We start from the raw sequence: 17984 nt of genomic DNA, 5'->3' as shown, positions 1-17984 counted from the left end.
TCTGTTCTCAATCTTCATTATTTTGCAATCGGTACCAGCTAACCTAATCGCCAGTTCTCTGACAGAATAGGTATAACAGCAACTTATATACTTAGGACTGGTACCGACTTCAAAATTATGAAGATTGAGTACAGAATAAGGATTATTTAATACTTTTTAGTTCATATAAGTATAATCTTAAATGAACTAAAAAGCATTAATTGCTTATAATTGCTTATAATTTTAATAATTGCTTCAGTAACAAGTGCAACAGTATGTCAAACTTACTGGCACAAATAAAGTTGGGATAGCTCCTTTAACCAAAATAGTATTTATTCTAATTTTTCTTTAAAAATTTTCAATGAAATGTTTGCCTACATATTGTTGAATTTTTCTTGGGATTCCAACCAACACGCCCAATTAATTTCAGCCATTTTCCTCTTATTAGAGGATCTTGAGGGAATCTGTAAAACAAATGATTATGATATATAAATATAAACCTTCCTCTAGTTTTAGAGTCACTCTATATTATAGTAGTTATATTATATTAGCTATACTATACTATACTATATTATATTAGTTAAAATAAGATAATATGTCCTTTTTAGTCCCGCCGCACATTTTCCGAATTTCTGATCACAAAAATTCGGACGCCCCGCCCCGCTCATACATTTTGACACGTCAGAAATTCTTTTAGTATGATGGGTCTACAACAAAATGTATGAACAGAGTGCGTTCCGCCGGGCGACCGAATTTTTCTGATCAGAAATTTCGGATAATGTGCGGCCGGGCTTAAGAGGAATCCACACCGCCCTTTTTTCCATACAAACGTTGTCCCCTGTTTCCTCCCTGGATAATGCTAGTAGAGTTATAATTTTTTTCCTGAATATCTACGGCCACTAATACGATGTCCCTATGTTTTCTTTTTTTTCATAATTTAATTATTAAATAAGATATGAACGTTCAAAAACCCAAAAAAATGGCCAGATTTTCCACTGTGTTCAAACGTCCAGAAAACAGATTTGGCTAGATTATACAAAAAAAGCAAAACATAGGAACACAGATCAAGACTTTTTTTAATCTTTAATGAAAAAAGTACTTAAATCGGTTAAGTTTTGGAGAAGGAATCAGGGGACAACGAATCGTTGATTTTCTGGATTTTCTGCAGTTGTCTCTATCGCGTTCTGCGGTATAGGCTTGAGGTAAGGGAGACAGCTATAGATATTACACGTGCTTTTTTTTCATTTCTGTAGCCCCTGGTGTATCCTCTTAAGGTGATAAATATAAAGGTAAATGATTTTTATTTTAGATTTATGTTATTGTAAAATATCGATAAGCATATCGATAAATTTGATTCAAGCACTAGCGTATATGTAAGAAATTTTGATGAAAAATTTTTCTTCAAAATTTGTGTAATATAGGAACAATAGTACCTTTAGTTACGCAAAATATGAAAGTAAAAGGAAGGATTCACAATATTTTATTTGAAATAGAGAACTAAAGACCAGAATATAGCAAAAATAAACACATCGTAGCAATTAGGACATGAAGATTAATTACGGGTGAAATGTATATTTTTCAGGATTATTCCTATGATTTACACTGCAATCACTCACAGCACAAGTTATTATTGTTATATATAATAGTATTTGTTGAAAATAACATACGATTTAAATAATAAATTGCAAATACCGAAAGGGCATAAAAACGATTGACGACTTTTGACGACCTGTCAAATAAAAGTTGTTACAATTTTCATTAGACTGCCTCTCTCTTTTCATCTTGTTATAATTCCATAAAGGATTTTCTTCTCTCTCGCACTCTTTGTTGGTCTTTAGCATTATATTATGTCTATGGACATTTCAGTGGTGCTGGCGATTTAAGATGGCCGCCCTTTTTATCGATTTGATTTCGATTCAACAGTGTCAATCTCTATTGACATAGGTTTCGTTTCATGCATCTGACAATGTACTATCAGAGAAGTTGATTCCTATGCAAATCGGGGACCTAAGTAGTTTGGTTGCGTAACGTCAAACCCAGCTGACAGATCACAATTAACATTGAATTGACATATTCGACCAAACAACGTTGGTCTGTCAATTGCATAGGAATCAACTCCCTCGATGGTACAAATGTTTTCTATCGACTAAACTATCGATAGTAAAATATACATCACTAGCACACGCACACATTGACGGATCAAAAATGGTCACGCATTTTCGGGTTGTCAGGTGGTCTATACGACAGTATATTATAAGTTTATGGATTCAACAGAGTCAATCTCTATCGACATAAGTTCCGTTTCATGCATTATATGACATTTTTCAAATGTTTTCGTAATGCGAGCGCCAGACATGTGATCAAATACGCAAATCCGCCAAGTGTGGCACTGACATTTGCCTATTTGTGCAAAGTTATTGCTGGCATTTTCCTATTTGTGCAAAGTTTGCTCAAACTTTGAAGCCCATGTCTGGCGCCGGCCTAACAATAATTTTATACTTCTATTTCACAGTTAATATTTATAATTTTTATTAATAAGTTAGCATTTAGCATCTTTTCATTTTTATTCATTTACAATTATAGGGAACATTTGTTTTTGTAGATGGAATATAATTTATTACATTTTGATTTTTTTTTGTTTTCTTGTACTTCAAAAAAAAACGTAGCAAGGAATATGAGAACTGTCACCCATATCATCTTAGAACGCACAAACTATAGTAAATTACTATGCGGCCGGCGCGGCCGTATGCGCCCCGCGCCGCGCGCTACCACCCATGCGCGGTGTCCATGCGTTAGGTAAATAATTATTTAACTTTAAGCTTTATTTATTCAGTGAACAATTGATATTATTTTTTTATATTTTTTTTTTCAACTAATATAAAAGCCAAATATCACGTCCTCGAGTATTGAACATGTCTCACCAGTCAAGCTGTATATCTTACCTTGGAAGCAGTGAGCAGCATAGTAGAGTGCTTCTTCAGCACGGCTCTCGCAGCGGCCAGTTCATCCTTCATGCGGGGCTCCTTTAACTCCTTCTGCCGCTTAGCAGCCTGCGCGGCCAACTCCTGCGCGGACCGGCCGAACTGACGAGCGGACTCCACCAGCTCAGATTGAGAGGATGCCGCTTTCAACTTGTCGAGGTCTTTTTCGACCTGAAATAAATTTTTATGTTTTATATACTTAAAACTAAATCTAATATAATTATAAAATTCTCGTGTCACAATGTTAGTCACTGTACTCCTCCGAAACCACATTACTGATTTTACCTTTTATATGCATATTCAGTAGGTCTGAGAATCGATTTCGATTGTAAATTATTACAACTGGAGACTGACGGCGACCATTGTTTGTGCGACAGGATAGCGCGGACGCGGGACGGGACTTTGCCATGATGCCATACTTATTTAGTCACTTCAATAAAATAATATGGGCGAAATACTTTAAATGGCAAAACAGCGTTTGCCAGGACAGCTAGTACTACTATAGTATATTTGTGTTCTGTTATTATAACCAGTAACGTATTATTATGCTTGCAGTTGTTTGAACAACGACGAAATTCTCCATGTAAATATATTATGTAGGAGAAACATTGTCCATGCCTTCATCCAGCAGAATTAGTGTGTGTTATCACGGGTAGGCATGGGCATGGGCGTATATAAGGGGGGGGAGGGGGTCCTGGGGGTCCAGACCCCCCCCCCCCCCTATTTACTATCCATCTTACTTGTCCAATCGACAATATATTATGTACCCACCGATTTTCATTGGCGAGGTACATGTCAGAGTAGGTATTTAAGCTGCTGCAGAACCCTTCATGGGCGAGTCCAACTCGCACTGGGCCGCTTTTTTATGTTAAAATATATATCCCCCCCAATCATTATCAAAGCTATACGCCCGTGCGGGTAGGTGTGGACACAAAACACAATAATAATTGTCACTTGTATTCCCTAATCACAAAATCAAAAACCCAATCTTAGCAATTTAACAACATAATCACTGAGAACTGAGTTCGAAAAACTTAGAGCCAGTCCACACGGCGCGTTGCGTCAACGCAGCCCCGCACAACGCAGACGATGCGCACGGCTCGTCCGAGAACTCGCGCGCCGCGACGCTAGTACAGTAATATAACTCACGGTGCGCAGGTCGCTCAGCAGCAGGTGCACGTCGACCATGTCGGCCAGGATGAGCAGGCGCGTGACGGCGGAGAGCAGCGCGCGCGCCGCCCGCACCATGCCCGACCGCACCGACGACGCGCACGGCTCGTCCGAGAACTCGCGCGCCGCGACGCTCATCGCCGCACCTGGGACAAATAATAGTTAAAAAAAAACTAAAAAACACGCCTTTTATAATTTTCTTTATCAAAAATTTTTACAAATTATTGCATTGTCATTGTTTCGAATTGGAGATAGGTACAAATCATGCTCAAAGATTCAGTTACATACATACAGCCCGAGCTAATAAAAGCGTGTTAATTCATCAAGCCCCATACCGAGTGGTGGTGATACATGGTGGTGGATGGACGAGACATGGTGACCAAGACACAAAAGAAATTCTATTGTGTCTCGTTTTTCCACGATCAAAGAGTTAAAAAGATTTCTTGTGATAAAATGTGCGATTCAAGCGGGATTTTAATTTGTGTGTAACATAATTTATTATTATACTATCTCACATCTTACAACATTTTTTATCACAATACACATTGTTGAATGATCGTTCAACAATTACGTAATCATTTTTGGCCGTTTTTAAACCCCTCCCCCCCACGTGATCACAGTGTAATCTTTAGTTTTAATAAATGTTTGGACTCTCCCCCCCCCCCCTTCCGGTGATCATGTAATTGTTAAATGATCCCATACTAATAAAAAGATCCATGTTTTCCTTACATAATGTTTTGTATCAATCCATGATGTTTTGAGCTCAAAAACTTACCAGCCTTCCTCACTTCCTCCACAGCGGCGAGCATCTCCTGAGTTATCTCCGGATTCTCATATGCGATGGTCTGGCCACGCTCTATGAAGATTTCCGTAGCACGCTCCACTGTAGCAACAAGTGCACTTGCTCTCTTGGACTTACCAGCTGTAATCGGAAACATGTAAATGACATAAGTTCAGAGCCTACATATTCTCCCTTCCACTCGCACACATTATCCTAACCTAACCTAAATATTCTACAGTAATAGGAGTATTTGAAAGTAGGGAAATGGAGTGAAAGAACTACTACATGGTAGCCAAGTTATGAACGACAAGAAAGAGGTGGGCTGACAATTTTTAAACCAATCACTGGGGTTACCATACGGCACTAACACTAGAGTGGCCATAGTAAACAATATGAGTGGAAGAGGCTTGCATAGGAATCAGAAATTACTAACTTATTGGATAAAGTAAAATAGGATTATAAATATTTTTTGGAATTCTGAAATAAAGGTTTTATTATTAAGTATTATTTTTAAATTTTCTTTTCTCCCTACTGCAGTTGCAGGTTTATTATCAACACCCGCATTAGTTAAATGTTTCCTTTTAAGATAAGCCAGTTAAAAGTTAATTCTAATAAAATCTCCTATGAAGAAACCTCAGATAAAATATGACATAATTGAAACTTAATTTTTAGTAGGTTTTTTTTAATATATAAAATAAGAGGGCAAACTAGCAAACGGGTCACCTGATGGAAAGCAACTACCGTCGCCCATGGATACTCGCAACATTAGAAGAGCTGCAGGTGCGTTGCCGAAAGGTTCTGATAACAGTGCTGTGGATCACTCCTAATGTTGAAGTTCATTGGTTACTTACGTCTTTTCTTTTTAGCAGCCTTATCCTTGCTATTAACAAGAGTTGTCACTTGCAGCACTAGTGGCTCCAGGGTTCGCTCCACCGACATGGTCCGGATCTCCAGGTTTTTGGGGTCCCACTTTAGGGAGAGAGTCCCAGTGGTTCCGTAGGGATCAGTCATAGTAGCCATTTCTAAAAAGGTAAAGGTATTGTGAAATATAATTACACATGTTTTTATTTAACAAGTAAGTATATTTTTGTATTAGTATGTAGTTAAAATATTTTAGTGAATATTTAATGTATATGTAAGTATAATGTACTTTAAATTATAATATTTAATGTCAATAATTATTATTCTCTTTATGTTAGTCATCCTTTCAACTTGTATATTAGATTTTAGTGCATGTTTAGTTTTATTAAGTTTTCATTATTCTTTTATGTACTATCTACAAATCTCTATTTTTCTCAATGTCTTGTAGGTCTGCTGGCAGAGATCTCTTCTAGAGATAAGCACACCTATGTACTCTATTAATGTATGGTATATTTTAAGCTAGTTTAAGAAAATTGTACATAAAGAATAAATAAATAAATAAAATAAGATTCACTAAAAACTAACACTGGCTGAATGATGTGATTATTATAGGATGAGTAAATTACATACAATTATCGATGGGAACCTTAATTATTAATACAAATAATATAATATTTACACAATATTCTACACAAAGTAGAGGTAAAAGCTATGAATCATACACATATAAGCACTTCGTTGTTTGGTGAGAAAGTTTATCAAGTTTTTAATGTCAGTACTAATATTTATGTAATAATATATACATCAAAACTTGGATAGACTGACTGTAAGTTATTATAAAGCGTTACAAATGAAACACAATTGATCTTTAATTAATATTTACAAAGAAATTGTAAAACAATTGATATTAATTGACAGATAATACAAAGAACTTTTACCTCGATTTATATGATAATCCGGCGTAAGCTCGTGGAACCTTTGGTATATGACACGGATTTATACAGAAATAGCACTATTACACACACTTATTATAAATTTTAACGCAAATTTAAGTAATATTTTGATAAAAAACACAATCAACTATTGACCAAGGCAAGGCGTGTCAAAATCTTTTTTTTTATTGGTAAACCGTAAAGTCAACTACGTAAAGAAATACAGATAACAGAATCAAGAGTTATTGTAACTTGTAAGGTGCACATGTCACGGTCAGAAATTTTTTATTATAGATCTGTGCGAATCCATGGGCGTACCCAGGTTCTGGGCGGGGGGGGGGGGGGGGGGGGGGGGGGGGGGGGGCAAATTACCCAGGTTCTGGGCCAGGGGGGGGCAAATTACGCAGATTCTGGGCCACGGGGGTCAGATTTTTTATAAGCTAGGTGCTTATAAAGAATAAAAAATGAATAATTTTTAGTTATAAAAATATTGTATTGCAAATAAATGGCAAAAATTCGTTTTATTATTTTTAATTTTTATAGACGAAAGTACTAGATAATATATTTAGTAGGGACGTCAACATGATCCAGGGGGGGGGGGGGGCAGCTGCCCTTAAGCAAGACTTGAACTGTGTTCCTATGTTTTATTTTTTTTGTATATTCTAGCCAGTTTTGTTTTCTGGGTGTTTGAACACAGAGGAAAATCTGGCCATTTTTTTGGGTTTTTGGACGTTCTTATCTTTTTAAATAATTAAATTATGAAAAAAAAGAAAACATAGGGACATGCTAATAGCGGCCATAGATATTCAGGAAAAAAATCATGACTCTACCGGCATTATCCAGGGAGGAAACAGGGGACAGCGTTTGTATGGAAAAACGGCGGTGTGGAATCCTCTTAAGTTCTATGTCAAGTAGCTCATTTCGGCTGGTACCGACTTCAAACGAATGGAAATGAGTACAGAATCATAGACTTATTATATATACTGTCGTATACAGAATTGGTTGATGTTAAGGCCATCCCCTGAAAAAAACGACCTTGCCCATACATTTGCCGCGTTGCCGAGATCGCGCCAAAATCCTATTTTTTTCTACTTATCTTAGTTCAAAAAAAATTCAAACGTCCAGTAATGAAATTGTCGATCTATTGGCGTGTGACGTGTGTTTCAAATAACCATAATTTGTAAATTACTAGTGAGATACTGAATGTATGCTTGAATTTAAATAAATTGGTATTACTTACTTTGGAAGCTAATATCATTACTTATAAAAATAGGAAATTAATAACTAGGGAAGGATCGTTCATATACTGAAGATTGTTGCTGTATTATAATTTTGTAGCTTTCAAATTATATTAACTCATTATAAGAACGGTAAATTGCGGCATCTCCGTAGGGGGAGCATCTTAAGTGGAATTTCTAACAAGGAATTTCTACAATTTCTATGAAGAATAATAGAAATTTCTAAGAAGAAAATTTCTATACTTAAGTAATTATTTCATACTTTTTAGAGAAAATTTTTAAGAATATTGTTTTTATCTTGGAAGTCGGTTTAAATATGTAAGTATATAAGTAAGTATTTTTTTTGATAATGATAATGATAATGATTTATTGCATAAATGTGGTACAAAAAGGTCTTACAATATTATTTAAATGGATCCAACATTCTGCCTATAAGTGGCGTGCAAAATAATTTTAAATTTTATGACATTAATTATAAAAAATAATAAATTTAAATGTTATCTCATTACATTATACATATTCCATTATAAATAAGTCTATGATTCCATTTCATTAAATTATTAAGAATTATTTAAAGGCATTACTGTATGAAATACATTAAAAAAGAAGAAGAAAAAAAAAAATGTCAGCATCAGTCATGACTCATGTGTCAGTGTCATACAAATTACAAAGTTTGTAAACATCAGTAAACATAATTTATGCATGGTCAACTACAATTTTCTATTTGTTTTGAGATATATATAGCATAATATTATGATTTAAAAAATGACAGAAATATGAAATGAAATATGAATTTTAAATATCTGAATGAATTTTAAATATGAATTATAAATTTTAAATACCTATATAAAAGAAATATGAATTTTAAATATCTTATATCTTTAAACGAGCAATTCTTGTATATATATATATATATATATATATATATATATATATATATATATATATATATATATATATATATATATATATAATTGGAATCTCGGAATCGGCTCCAACGATATTTTCATGAAATTTAGTATATAGGGGGTTTCGGGGGCGATAAATCGATCTAGCTAGGAATCATTATTAGAAAATGTCATTTAATTCGTGTTTTATCGAATACCGAGCAAAGCTCGGTCAAATAGCTAGTTATAATTTATAATAATCTTATATCTTTAAACGAGCAATTCTTGTATATATATACATATATCCAAAATCGTAGGTACAACGGGGCCAGAACCAGACCAGACTGGCAAGTGGAATCAAAAATATATATTTATTATTTACATATCAAAACCAAATGCCTTTTCTAATTCTTGCAACGAATCTGCTTTTTCCGACGTCGGATTAGATTTGATGGCAAACAATGTACCAAGATCAGATTTAATTATCTCTAGAACTTCTTTATCAAAGTTGTTTTCACTGGCTTTATACTTTAGGTATTCATTTAAATTGTTATATTTTTCACTCGCCGCTTGTTTTACCGAGAAATCAATTTCTTCGTCTTTTATATCAGTATGATCATTAATCGCGATTTTATTAACATCCTTTGGTTTTTCTGTTGTGGTTACAGATCCTTTTTTATTTTCTTGTGTCAGAAGATTAGTGAATACATTGTGCCTGCGAGCACTAGGTTCCCTAGTGTGTTTAGCTGTTTTGGCTGAACTTTGAATAATCTTTGATTTCACACCCATTATTACTTGTTTACTTTGTATATCATGCATGTGAATATCTCTTAATTTTTGCGCGCCATTTGTTTTAGTAGATTCCGTTTTCTCAGTGGTAGTTTTCGTCGTCGTCGTCGATAACATTGTAGTTTTTGTCGTGTTTTGTTTAAGTGGTTTTGCTTTTCTTATTATTTGTTTACTTTGTATATCATGCATGTGAATATCTTTTAATTTTTGCACGCCATTTGTTTTAGTAGATTCCGTTTTCTCAGTGGTAGTTTTCGTCGTCGTCGTTAAGGTTGTGGTTTTCGTCACGTTTTGTTTAAGTGGTTTTGCTCTTCTTATTATTTGTTTACTTTGAATATCGTGTATGTGAATATCCCATAGAGTTACACGATCTTGGTCACCTGTAGTTTTAGAAGACGTGTTGTTTTTATGTTTTATGTTATTTTTATTTTGCCTTGTCTTGTCCTGTTTGTAGGTAGTTACTTGTTTTACATTTATGTTGACCTTGTTTTTGCGGGCTTCGTTCTTTCGATAAGTAGGATTATTTCTAAAATTTGGATATTCTATCATATTCGCCTTGCTTTCGTCACTTGTCACGACGTTATCATTAATTTCATTAAATTCATTATTTTTTATATTTTTTTGTCGCTTCGCATTAAGCCTGCGAGGATTTTTTCGTAAAATATCGTGTTTTATTTTCTTAAGGTACATTTGTGCTTTTTCTAGTTCCGCAATATCATTTTGATTAAATTGTAACTCTGCTGTAAGCGATACGTTAACTTTGCTAGCTAGAGTTATAAAGTCTGGAAAAATAGACAATTGTTAATTAAAATTTCAAATGGATGGTGTTAGGCTTAAAAATAATTATAAAATCTTGTTTCTGAAAAAAAAAACTCACTTAAGTTCGTAAAAAATGCCAGCATTAATAGAAATGCAACCATTTCTGTTTTATTGCCTTCAATAGTTCACACTGTCAATAAAAATATGTTACTGTTGAAGTCAAGGATAGTACTCAATACCTACTTTACCACTACCAGTAGCTATTACTAGAAGAGTAGGTGATAAAAAATATTAGCTTTCTAAAAATAGAAAATTGGTGGCTATAGTAAAACTACAGCCACCAATTTTCGATTGTTAAATACCATTTACGAAAACATCAAGCTTTTCGTGTTCAGAAATGTTATACTTAATAATTACTTTTATGTAACTTTTCTGAACAGGAATTTTTATACCTAAGTATATAATATTATCTACTTAACGATAACCAAGGTAAAAAAACAAAATAAAAATTGGTTCACCGAAGAAGAGCGAGAGCGAGAGGGAAACAGACAGACAGGCCAGAGACAGACAGACAGACGGATGGACACTTCAAACTTATAACACACCTCTCTTTTCATCAGGAGTTAAAAATAGTATTAAACTAAGGATTTAGAAAATAAATCTTTGTTTTTCATGAACTTGGACAAACTTACAAACGAACTACTAACAGTAATAGTAATAATATTATCAACTTTATAGTCGTAACTCGTAAGTCGTAACGTAACATGAAATGTTTTGCTGGTTAATGATAATATTTTACAACGTAAAAATAATACTCGGCACTTTTTAGTAGGTACTATTCTAACACGGAAAAATTATTAATGTTATATTAGTTATAAGTAACGACGAACAGATTTACTTTTGACAATATTTTATTATCTCGTCCTCTTTACTCTTACAAAAAAAATTAATTAAGATTAAAAAAATTTGTAAGAGTAAAGAGGACGAGATAATAAAATATTGTCAAAAGTAAATCTGTTCGTTTCATCGACAGCAAATATTACTTTTCTAAATAATTTGCCTGCTTCCAGTGCAAGTAATGGAATTGATGAATTAGTATTTAATTCCGAAACAACAGCAAAGACAGAAGCAATATTCACTCCAAAGACTGAAAGATCAAGTTTAGCAGATATTCCGTCAACAGAGTTGATCTTAGCAAATGCAAATGAATCATCTAAAATTACTTTAAGTGTGATTAAAGGTAATTAATTGTAATTATTATTAATGATGTATTCTAAAACAGAAAAAGAGTCCTTGTAACAAAAGTAAATAACGTGCAACACAAGTAAGTAAAATAGTACGTAAATTGTGACAAAGGTTTTTTTTTTTGGAACAATTGTAAAAAAAGTAAAAAAAAATACTAACTTTAAAAGGCTGATTAACCACGCGCACGCTCATCCTCATAATATTCAGAACTAATCATTTTTTAGGAAAGAGCTTGTAGCCCAAAACTTAAAAAAACTATAATATTAGGTTCAATCAGCACTGGCTTATTCCCAGATGCTGCTCGCAGACGGCGAACTCTTCTGGATGTCATCGTCACAAAAATTGTTCAACATATCACCGTGTCAAGAACCACACCCAAACCAACGATACCGGATTTGCACTCCGTATACCTCAAGAGTAAACGACTACGGGACCATATTAAGAAGAAAATGATAAAATACAAGATAAGGAAGAAAAAAAATCAAAAGATCGACGAAAAACTGGGAAAGAAGAGAGGTGTCTCGAGGAAAATCGTAACTACGACAAAGCGGGTCCCGATGAGGAAAAGCAAGTATTACATTCGAAAATATGTACGCAAAAATCTGTACAAAATGACAACAACTACTCCTAAGCCCACGCGAGATCCGTGGATATATTGGACTGAGAAAAAAGAAGCGAAGAAGAAAAAGTCCAAGATAAAGAGATTGTTAGAGTTTTACAAGCAGAAACAAAACAGGGTACTATAGTATTTTAGAACCTTAAAGTATACAATATGACCAATAATTATTTCTGGATACATAAAAGGAATTTGAATTTGTTATTTGAAGGATTACTTACTTACCTCTTTTATCGCACATAAACGTTATAAAAGTGTAGGCTGTAGCTGAAATGTTTCTTCATTGTAATACTATCACGGATATTGATCATAATCAGAATAGCGGACCTACATATTAGTTGTAGTTGTTTTGCTATGAATCAATTCCCTTGTGGTTCTATAATATGTCGAACGGCTTAAAGTAAGAGGTTTCGTTGTAGCTCCCTGCGGCAAAGTTGTTTTGAATTTAGAATTCAATGTTCACAATTTTCCCGCGCAAGGTTCTAATCGCGAAGTCATGCGAGCTATTTCCGTTCCTTTGGAGTATCAACAAAGAGATTCGCGGAGTTCACATACACAATTAGTGCGTACAGTCCTAGTCGTACAGTCTCTTTTACTTTGGTGTTTCAAGTAATGTGGCCTTTATGTCGTTAACAGTAAGGTCGTGGTGAATGTAAATTGTAAAACAACTTTGAACGCGCTGTATTGTATAAACACTTCGGTGTAGGCGCCTCCGAGATACTTGAAAAAAGACACATTGAAGCAATACAAGAGCTACAATGAGGAGATATGCCATTATACCGTTTGTCGCTTTGATTATGTGAATGGACGCATCACGCAGGAAACTCGATTGTCCTCTAGTTCATAGTCTGCTAGCAGGCGCAGTCGCAGCCAGAAATTTTGAGAAAGGGATGAGGGTGTCTAATTATCACTCGTGTTAATTAATAAATTAGTGTATAGTTTGTGGAGGGTCATGACTCATGTCCTCTGCATGATGCATCTATCGTGTATATTTGTCACTAACTAGCTTTAACTAGCTTTGAGTAGTTTATCGATTTTAGCGATTTTTCTAATCGGAATAAGTACAATTATTAACCACTATAATAACCCACTACTGAGTACTGCGTAATAAAAATATTGCAATATTACATCTAGGTAATATTATATTTAACATTTGTGTATCATATTTAGGTAGCAATATTCTTATTTTTATTCTTTCAAATAAAATTGGGTTCTTTTCCTTTTCTTTTTTTTGAAAATGGAACTTTTTTAGGGTTCCGTAGTCAACAAAGAACCCTTATAGTTTCGGTCTGTCTGTCCATCTGTCCGTCTATCCATCTGTCTGTCCGCGGTATTACTCAGGGTCTATAATAGGACCTACAAAGCTGTAATTCGGCATGAATGCACATATTAAGGCCATCCCCTGAGCAAACGACCTTGACCATACATTTGTCGCGTTGCCGAGATCGCGCCAAAATCCTATTTTTTTACTTAGGTGTAGTTCAAAATTGACCTAAAAAAAATCAAACGTCCAGTATGTAGTTACTAGTTAATGAAATTGTCGATCTGTTGGCGTGTGTTTCAAATAACCGTAATTTGTAATGAATGCTAGGGAGATACGGTACTGAATGTATGCTTGAATTTAAATAAATTGGTATTACTTTGCAAGCTGATCAGTATAAAAAACAAAAATAGAAAATTAATAACTATGAAAGGAACTTTCATATACTTACTGAAGATTATTGCTGTATTTTTATAATAATTTTGTAGAGCTTTCAAATTATGAGTTAATAAGGCTCTAAAAACGGTAAATTACGGCATCTCCGTATGTGGAGCGTCTTAATGATGCCGACAAAATGGTATATAAAATCTTCAAAAAATATTTTTTTATCACGCGAAACTAAAATATTATTTTAGTTTCGCGTCCGCCCCACCGTGTGGGGTGTCGTTGGATAGATTTTTTTTTAAATATTACGCGTATTGATAGATCATTTTCCGATTTAGGGATCCATTTGTGAAATATGAAGTTTTAAAGTGGAAAAAATCGTAAGAGTCCAGTGAAAAAATTCACGGGAGTAGGAAATATGCTGAATTTAAAAGGCAAACTATAACGGCTAAGAAGACTTCATAAGTTTTTGAGTAATGGTTGATCAACTAAAAAAAATGTATTCGGCGAAGTATAAAGGAACTTTTCGTTCAAATTCCTTTGAACGTATAGATGTTTTTAGTAGTGTAAAACTTTTATCAAAAACTAGCGGAACCACGGAACCCTATATTGCACGTGGCCCGACACGCACTTGGCCGATTTTATTTTGTTTTCGTCTGACCGGCCGCCGACTACTGCAGACTGTCGCCGCCACATCAAAATTCGGATTGTCCCTCGTCAATTAGGATTAAGTTGCCATTTGCTAAAGCAAAGACTAAATTACGGTTGTCTTATTTTACAGAAATAATATTACATGTAGGTATAGGAACAGAACCCTTCGTGCGCGATTTCGACTCGCACTTGGCCGATTTTTCCATTTTCCTGTTTCCTGCGCGAAATATTAACTACAATTTTGTAAGTTATCAATGTTGAAGTGTTAATTAGAAATTAATTATTGTTTTAAGTTTCTGTAGAGGCTAGAGCAGCTCCATTTTTGCTGGTCTAATGATTCGGAAGTGGTTCGCAAGATTTTTCGTAATAACGAATGACAGGATGCCTTTGCTAGGCGTCCAGGATATTTTTCAGATACCAGAACAGAACGTAGTTTAAGTACAGTAAATCTATACTAATATTATATAGCTGGAGAGTTTGTTTGTTTTAACGTGATAATCTCAGGAACTACTGAACCGATTTCATAAATTCTTCCACTAATGTTTAGCTAAGATGTCCACGTGCGGAGCCGAGGCAGACCACTAGTAGGTATATACTATATAGTTATAGTTGCCATATAATAGACTATAGTAACAGCTCGACATATTCTATGTACCGTCAGCGAAATTCTGAAGTACATCGCTAGGAAGATTTATTGTAAGTAATAACTAATAACTAACAAATTAGTGACTTTTTAACCGACTTCCAAAAAAGGAGGCAGTTATTTTGACTATGCCATTGCTAGGCGAGAATACATATTTCTAAGACACCAGAAGATAGCACAGATATGAGGTATATAATGTATAAGGATAGTATAGACATACGAGTTTAGTAAATAGGGTGTGATAGTTGCCATTTGCACAGTGTAGTTTAGAAGCATTAATACATTTTCTGTGTAGGTACTTTTTACAAAAGTTGTTGAAATTCACTTCAATATTATGCTTGTAATTTTGCGCCATTTCCTTTTCTTTTGTAGAGTTTACAATTTCTTGTAAACTCTACAAAAGATGAAGAAGAGAGAGGACAATATGTTTTCCTTCTTTGTTCCGTATCGTTTTTAATTTGGTCTCGCTCGCGCACTTGATACACGTTTTACATAAAAATTAGTTTCAAACCATTCGATAAAATTCTACTGCGTTCTTTGATATTTTACCTACCTACGTGCCTACATACCTACATACGTGGGAGAGCCATGCTTCGGCACGAATGGGCCGGCTCGACCGGATAAATACCACGTTCTCACAGAAAACCGGCGTGAAACAGCGCTTGCGCTGTGTTTCGCCGAGTGAGTGAGTTTACCGGAGGCCCAATCCCCTACCCTATTCCCTTTCCTACCCTCCCCTATTCCCTTCCCTTCCCTACCCACCCCTATTACCCTATTCCCTCTTAAAAGGCCGGCAACGCACATGCAGCTCTTCTGATGCTGCGAGTGTCCATGGGCGACGGAAGTTGTTTTCCATCAGGTGACCCGTTTGCTCGTTTGCCCCCTTATTTCATAAAAAAAAAAAAAATACCTTTCGTTATGATTTCAAGGTACGAAAATTTTGTTAATTAATTGGAAAATTTACGACTAGTATGTCAGCTAAAGAGCATCGGTTTATTCCATATTTACAAGATCACACATAAAACAAAACCGTGACGAACGAGGGCGTTTATAAAGTGAGACATAAGGAATTTAAATTACGCTTCTTGAAAAGAATCATCCCCATTACATTTATCTTGTCAAATATTGTAAAAAACCAGGTACTCTGACCGCCCTCGACGCGAAACATCAATACAAAATACAACCTGATACCCCAACCGATAAGTTTCGAGCTCGACAAGGCTTTAAATGAACGTGGCGAAAAAAGGAACTAACGCTGCCATCATACAAAAACGACATTTTTGACAGTTTTCCTTTACCAGCAGCGCCCCCGCCCACGTGCATTTGAAGCTTTGTCGCACCTTAACCGTAAAAACTTGGCAACGCATTGATTTGACCAATTTCCTGTTTAGTTACACTTGATTCTATTCTTTTGCCGTTTAAAAGGACTCTTTATTTTATAAGCGCCATTTTACGACATAATCTAACATTGAAACATGTAAGTAAGGGAAAATAAATAAGAATATACATAAGTAATTTGAATTCTCTCATTGAATACCTACAGCTTAATTTAAAATTTAAGTGCATCTAACTATACAGTAGCTGTTAATAATTAGTTACTAAATTTTATTAAAGGATAAGTGATAAGTGGTAACTTAAAACACCTACTAAGCAGTGCTATCCAGACTCCAGTATCCATAGTAAAGAAAGCAGATCAGCTGATTTTTCAAGAAATATTTTAGTAGTACATATAAGAACAACAATGCAACTTAATTTGAAATACATATTTTATTTATTAGGTAAGTATACTTTCAGTTGCTAAAATAAAAATACCCTTAAATAAAATACGAGGCTAGGTAGAAGACTCTGAGAAATCGCACCTTGTTTTAATACATTCTAAGTTCTACCCTTCATAAAATAATAAAAAAATAACAGAGCAAAATAGCTCAGTACTCAACTAACAATTTTGTTGAAATGCTTACTTTCAATAGTTTTTAGTATTATTATGGTTGTGTAGGTCTTCTGTAACAGTTATAATGCACAATGACCAAAGAAATCAGCTGGGCGCTTCCGTTCCTTGAAAAAAAATGAAAGTGCTTTTTAGTACAAAGAAGTTAAGCCATACCTGCAATATAAACTAAATTCCCAATGGACAATAAAGTTTAACCATTGTGACCATACGTAGATAGGTATGGGTATTATGCGTATAGCCTATAGGTCTTAAAATCCCCTACGGATATGCCGTAATTTATCGTTTTTAGAGTCCTAATATCTCATAATTTATTTGCTACAAAATTATAATAAAAAAATACAGTATTAATTTTGAGCATAATATGAACATTCTTTTCTCCGTTATTAATTTCCTATTTTTGTTTATTATTCTCATGATATCAGCTTCCAAAGTCATACCAATTTATTTAAATTTAAGCATACATTCAGATGATTCAATATCTCCCTAGAATATACAAAATATAACGTTTATTTGAAACACACGCCAATAGATCGGCAATTTCATCAACTACATAATTGCCGTAGGAATTTTCTTAAGTCAACTTTGAACTAAGATAAGTAAACTAAGGGTTCCGTTTTTTGCCATTTGGCTACGGAACCCTAAAAATAGGATTTTGGTGCGATCTTGGCAATGCAACGCGGCAAATGTATGGTCAAGGTCGTTTGCTCAGGGGGTGGCCTTAAATCTCGTTTATTAAATCAGTAATCTCCCATGGTAATTACATTATTAGACTAACTCCTCAACAAATACATATAGGCTGTATATAGCGTGTCAATTATAGTGTTCGATATTTTATCGCACAGTTCAGATTGGAGTT

At 34.5% G+C, this 17984-nt stretch overlaps 3 protein-coding genes across 8 annotated transcripts in view; 1 reads left to right on the top strand and 2 right to left on the bottom strand.

The window, feature by feature from the left end:
- Positions 1-6865, bottom strand: part of LOC121736310 (catenin alpha) — a 107005-nt gene extending 100140 nt beyond the window's left edge. For all 4 annotated transcript variants that reach the window (XM_042127400.1, XM_042127402.1, XM_042127399.1 and 1 more), the window contains exons 1-5: positions 6711-6865; positions 5763-5933; positions 4906-5052; positions 4110-4276; positions 2922-3131 (exon numbers count right to left, since the gene is read on the bottom strand). In XM_042127400.1, the coding sequence (XP_041983334.1) occupies positions 2922-3131; positions 4110-4276; positions 4906-5052; positions 5763-5931 (693 nt within the window). In that variant the 5' untranslated portion in view covers positions 5932-5933; positions 6711-6865. The remainder of the gene's footprint in view (positions 1-2921; positions 3132-4109; positions 4277-4905; positions 5053-5762; positions 5934-6710) is intronic.
- Positions 6866-9181: 2316 nt separating this feature from the next.
- On the bottom strand, positions 9182-11091 carry LOC121736669. 3 transcript variants are annotated; one of them, XM_042128006.1, is made up of 3 exons: positions 11070-11091; positions 10496-10567; positions 9182-10400 (listed from the first exon to the last, which is right to left on the bottom strand). In XM_042128006.1, exons 2-3 carry the CDS (start codon positions 10536-10538, stop codon positions 9208-9210), a joined length of 1236 nt encoding a protein of 411 aa, XP_041983940.1. In that variant the 5' UTR covers positions 10539-10567; positions 11070-11091; the 3' UTR covers positions 9182-9207. The 3 variants fall into 3 exon arrangements, with proteins under 3 accessions (XP_041983940.1, XP_041983938.1, XP_041983939.1); XM_042128004.1 differs by lacking the exon at positions 11070-11091 and adding an exon at positions 10983-11023; XM_042128005.1 differs by lacking the exon at positions 11070-11091 and adding an exon at positions 10896-10914.
- Positions 11092-11107: 16 nt separating this feature from the next.
- On the top strand, positions 11108-12429 carry LOC121736670. Its single transcript, XM_042128007.1, has 3 exons — positions 11108-11205; positions 11448-11617; positions 11917-12429. Exons 1-3 carry the CDS (start codon positions 11147-11149, stop codon positions 12366-12368), a joined length of 681 nt encoding a protein of 226 aa, XP_041983941.1. The 5' UTR covers positions 11108-11146; the 3' UTR covers positions 12369-12429.
- Positions 12430-17984: the final 5555 nt, after the last annotated feature.

This window comes from Aricia agestis, chromosome 19 (genome assembly GCF_905147365.1).
Source record: "Aricia agestis chromosome 19, ilAriAges1.1, whole genome shotgun sequence".
NCBI classification, from domain to species: Eukaryota; Metazoa; Arthropoda; class Insecta; order Lepidoptera; family Lycaenidae; genus Aricia; species Aricia agestis.
Note: the sequence above shows the minus strand (reverse complement) of the source record. Positions and strands in the feature narration are given on the sequence as shown.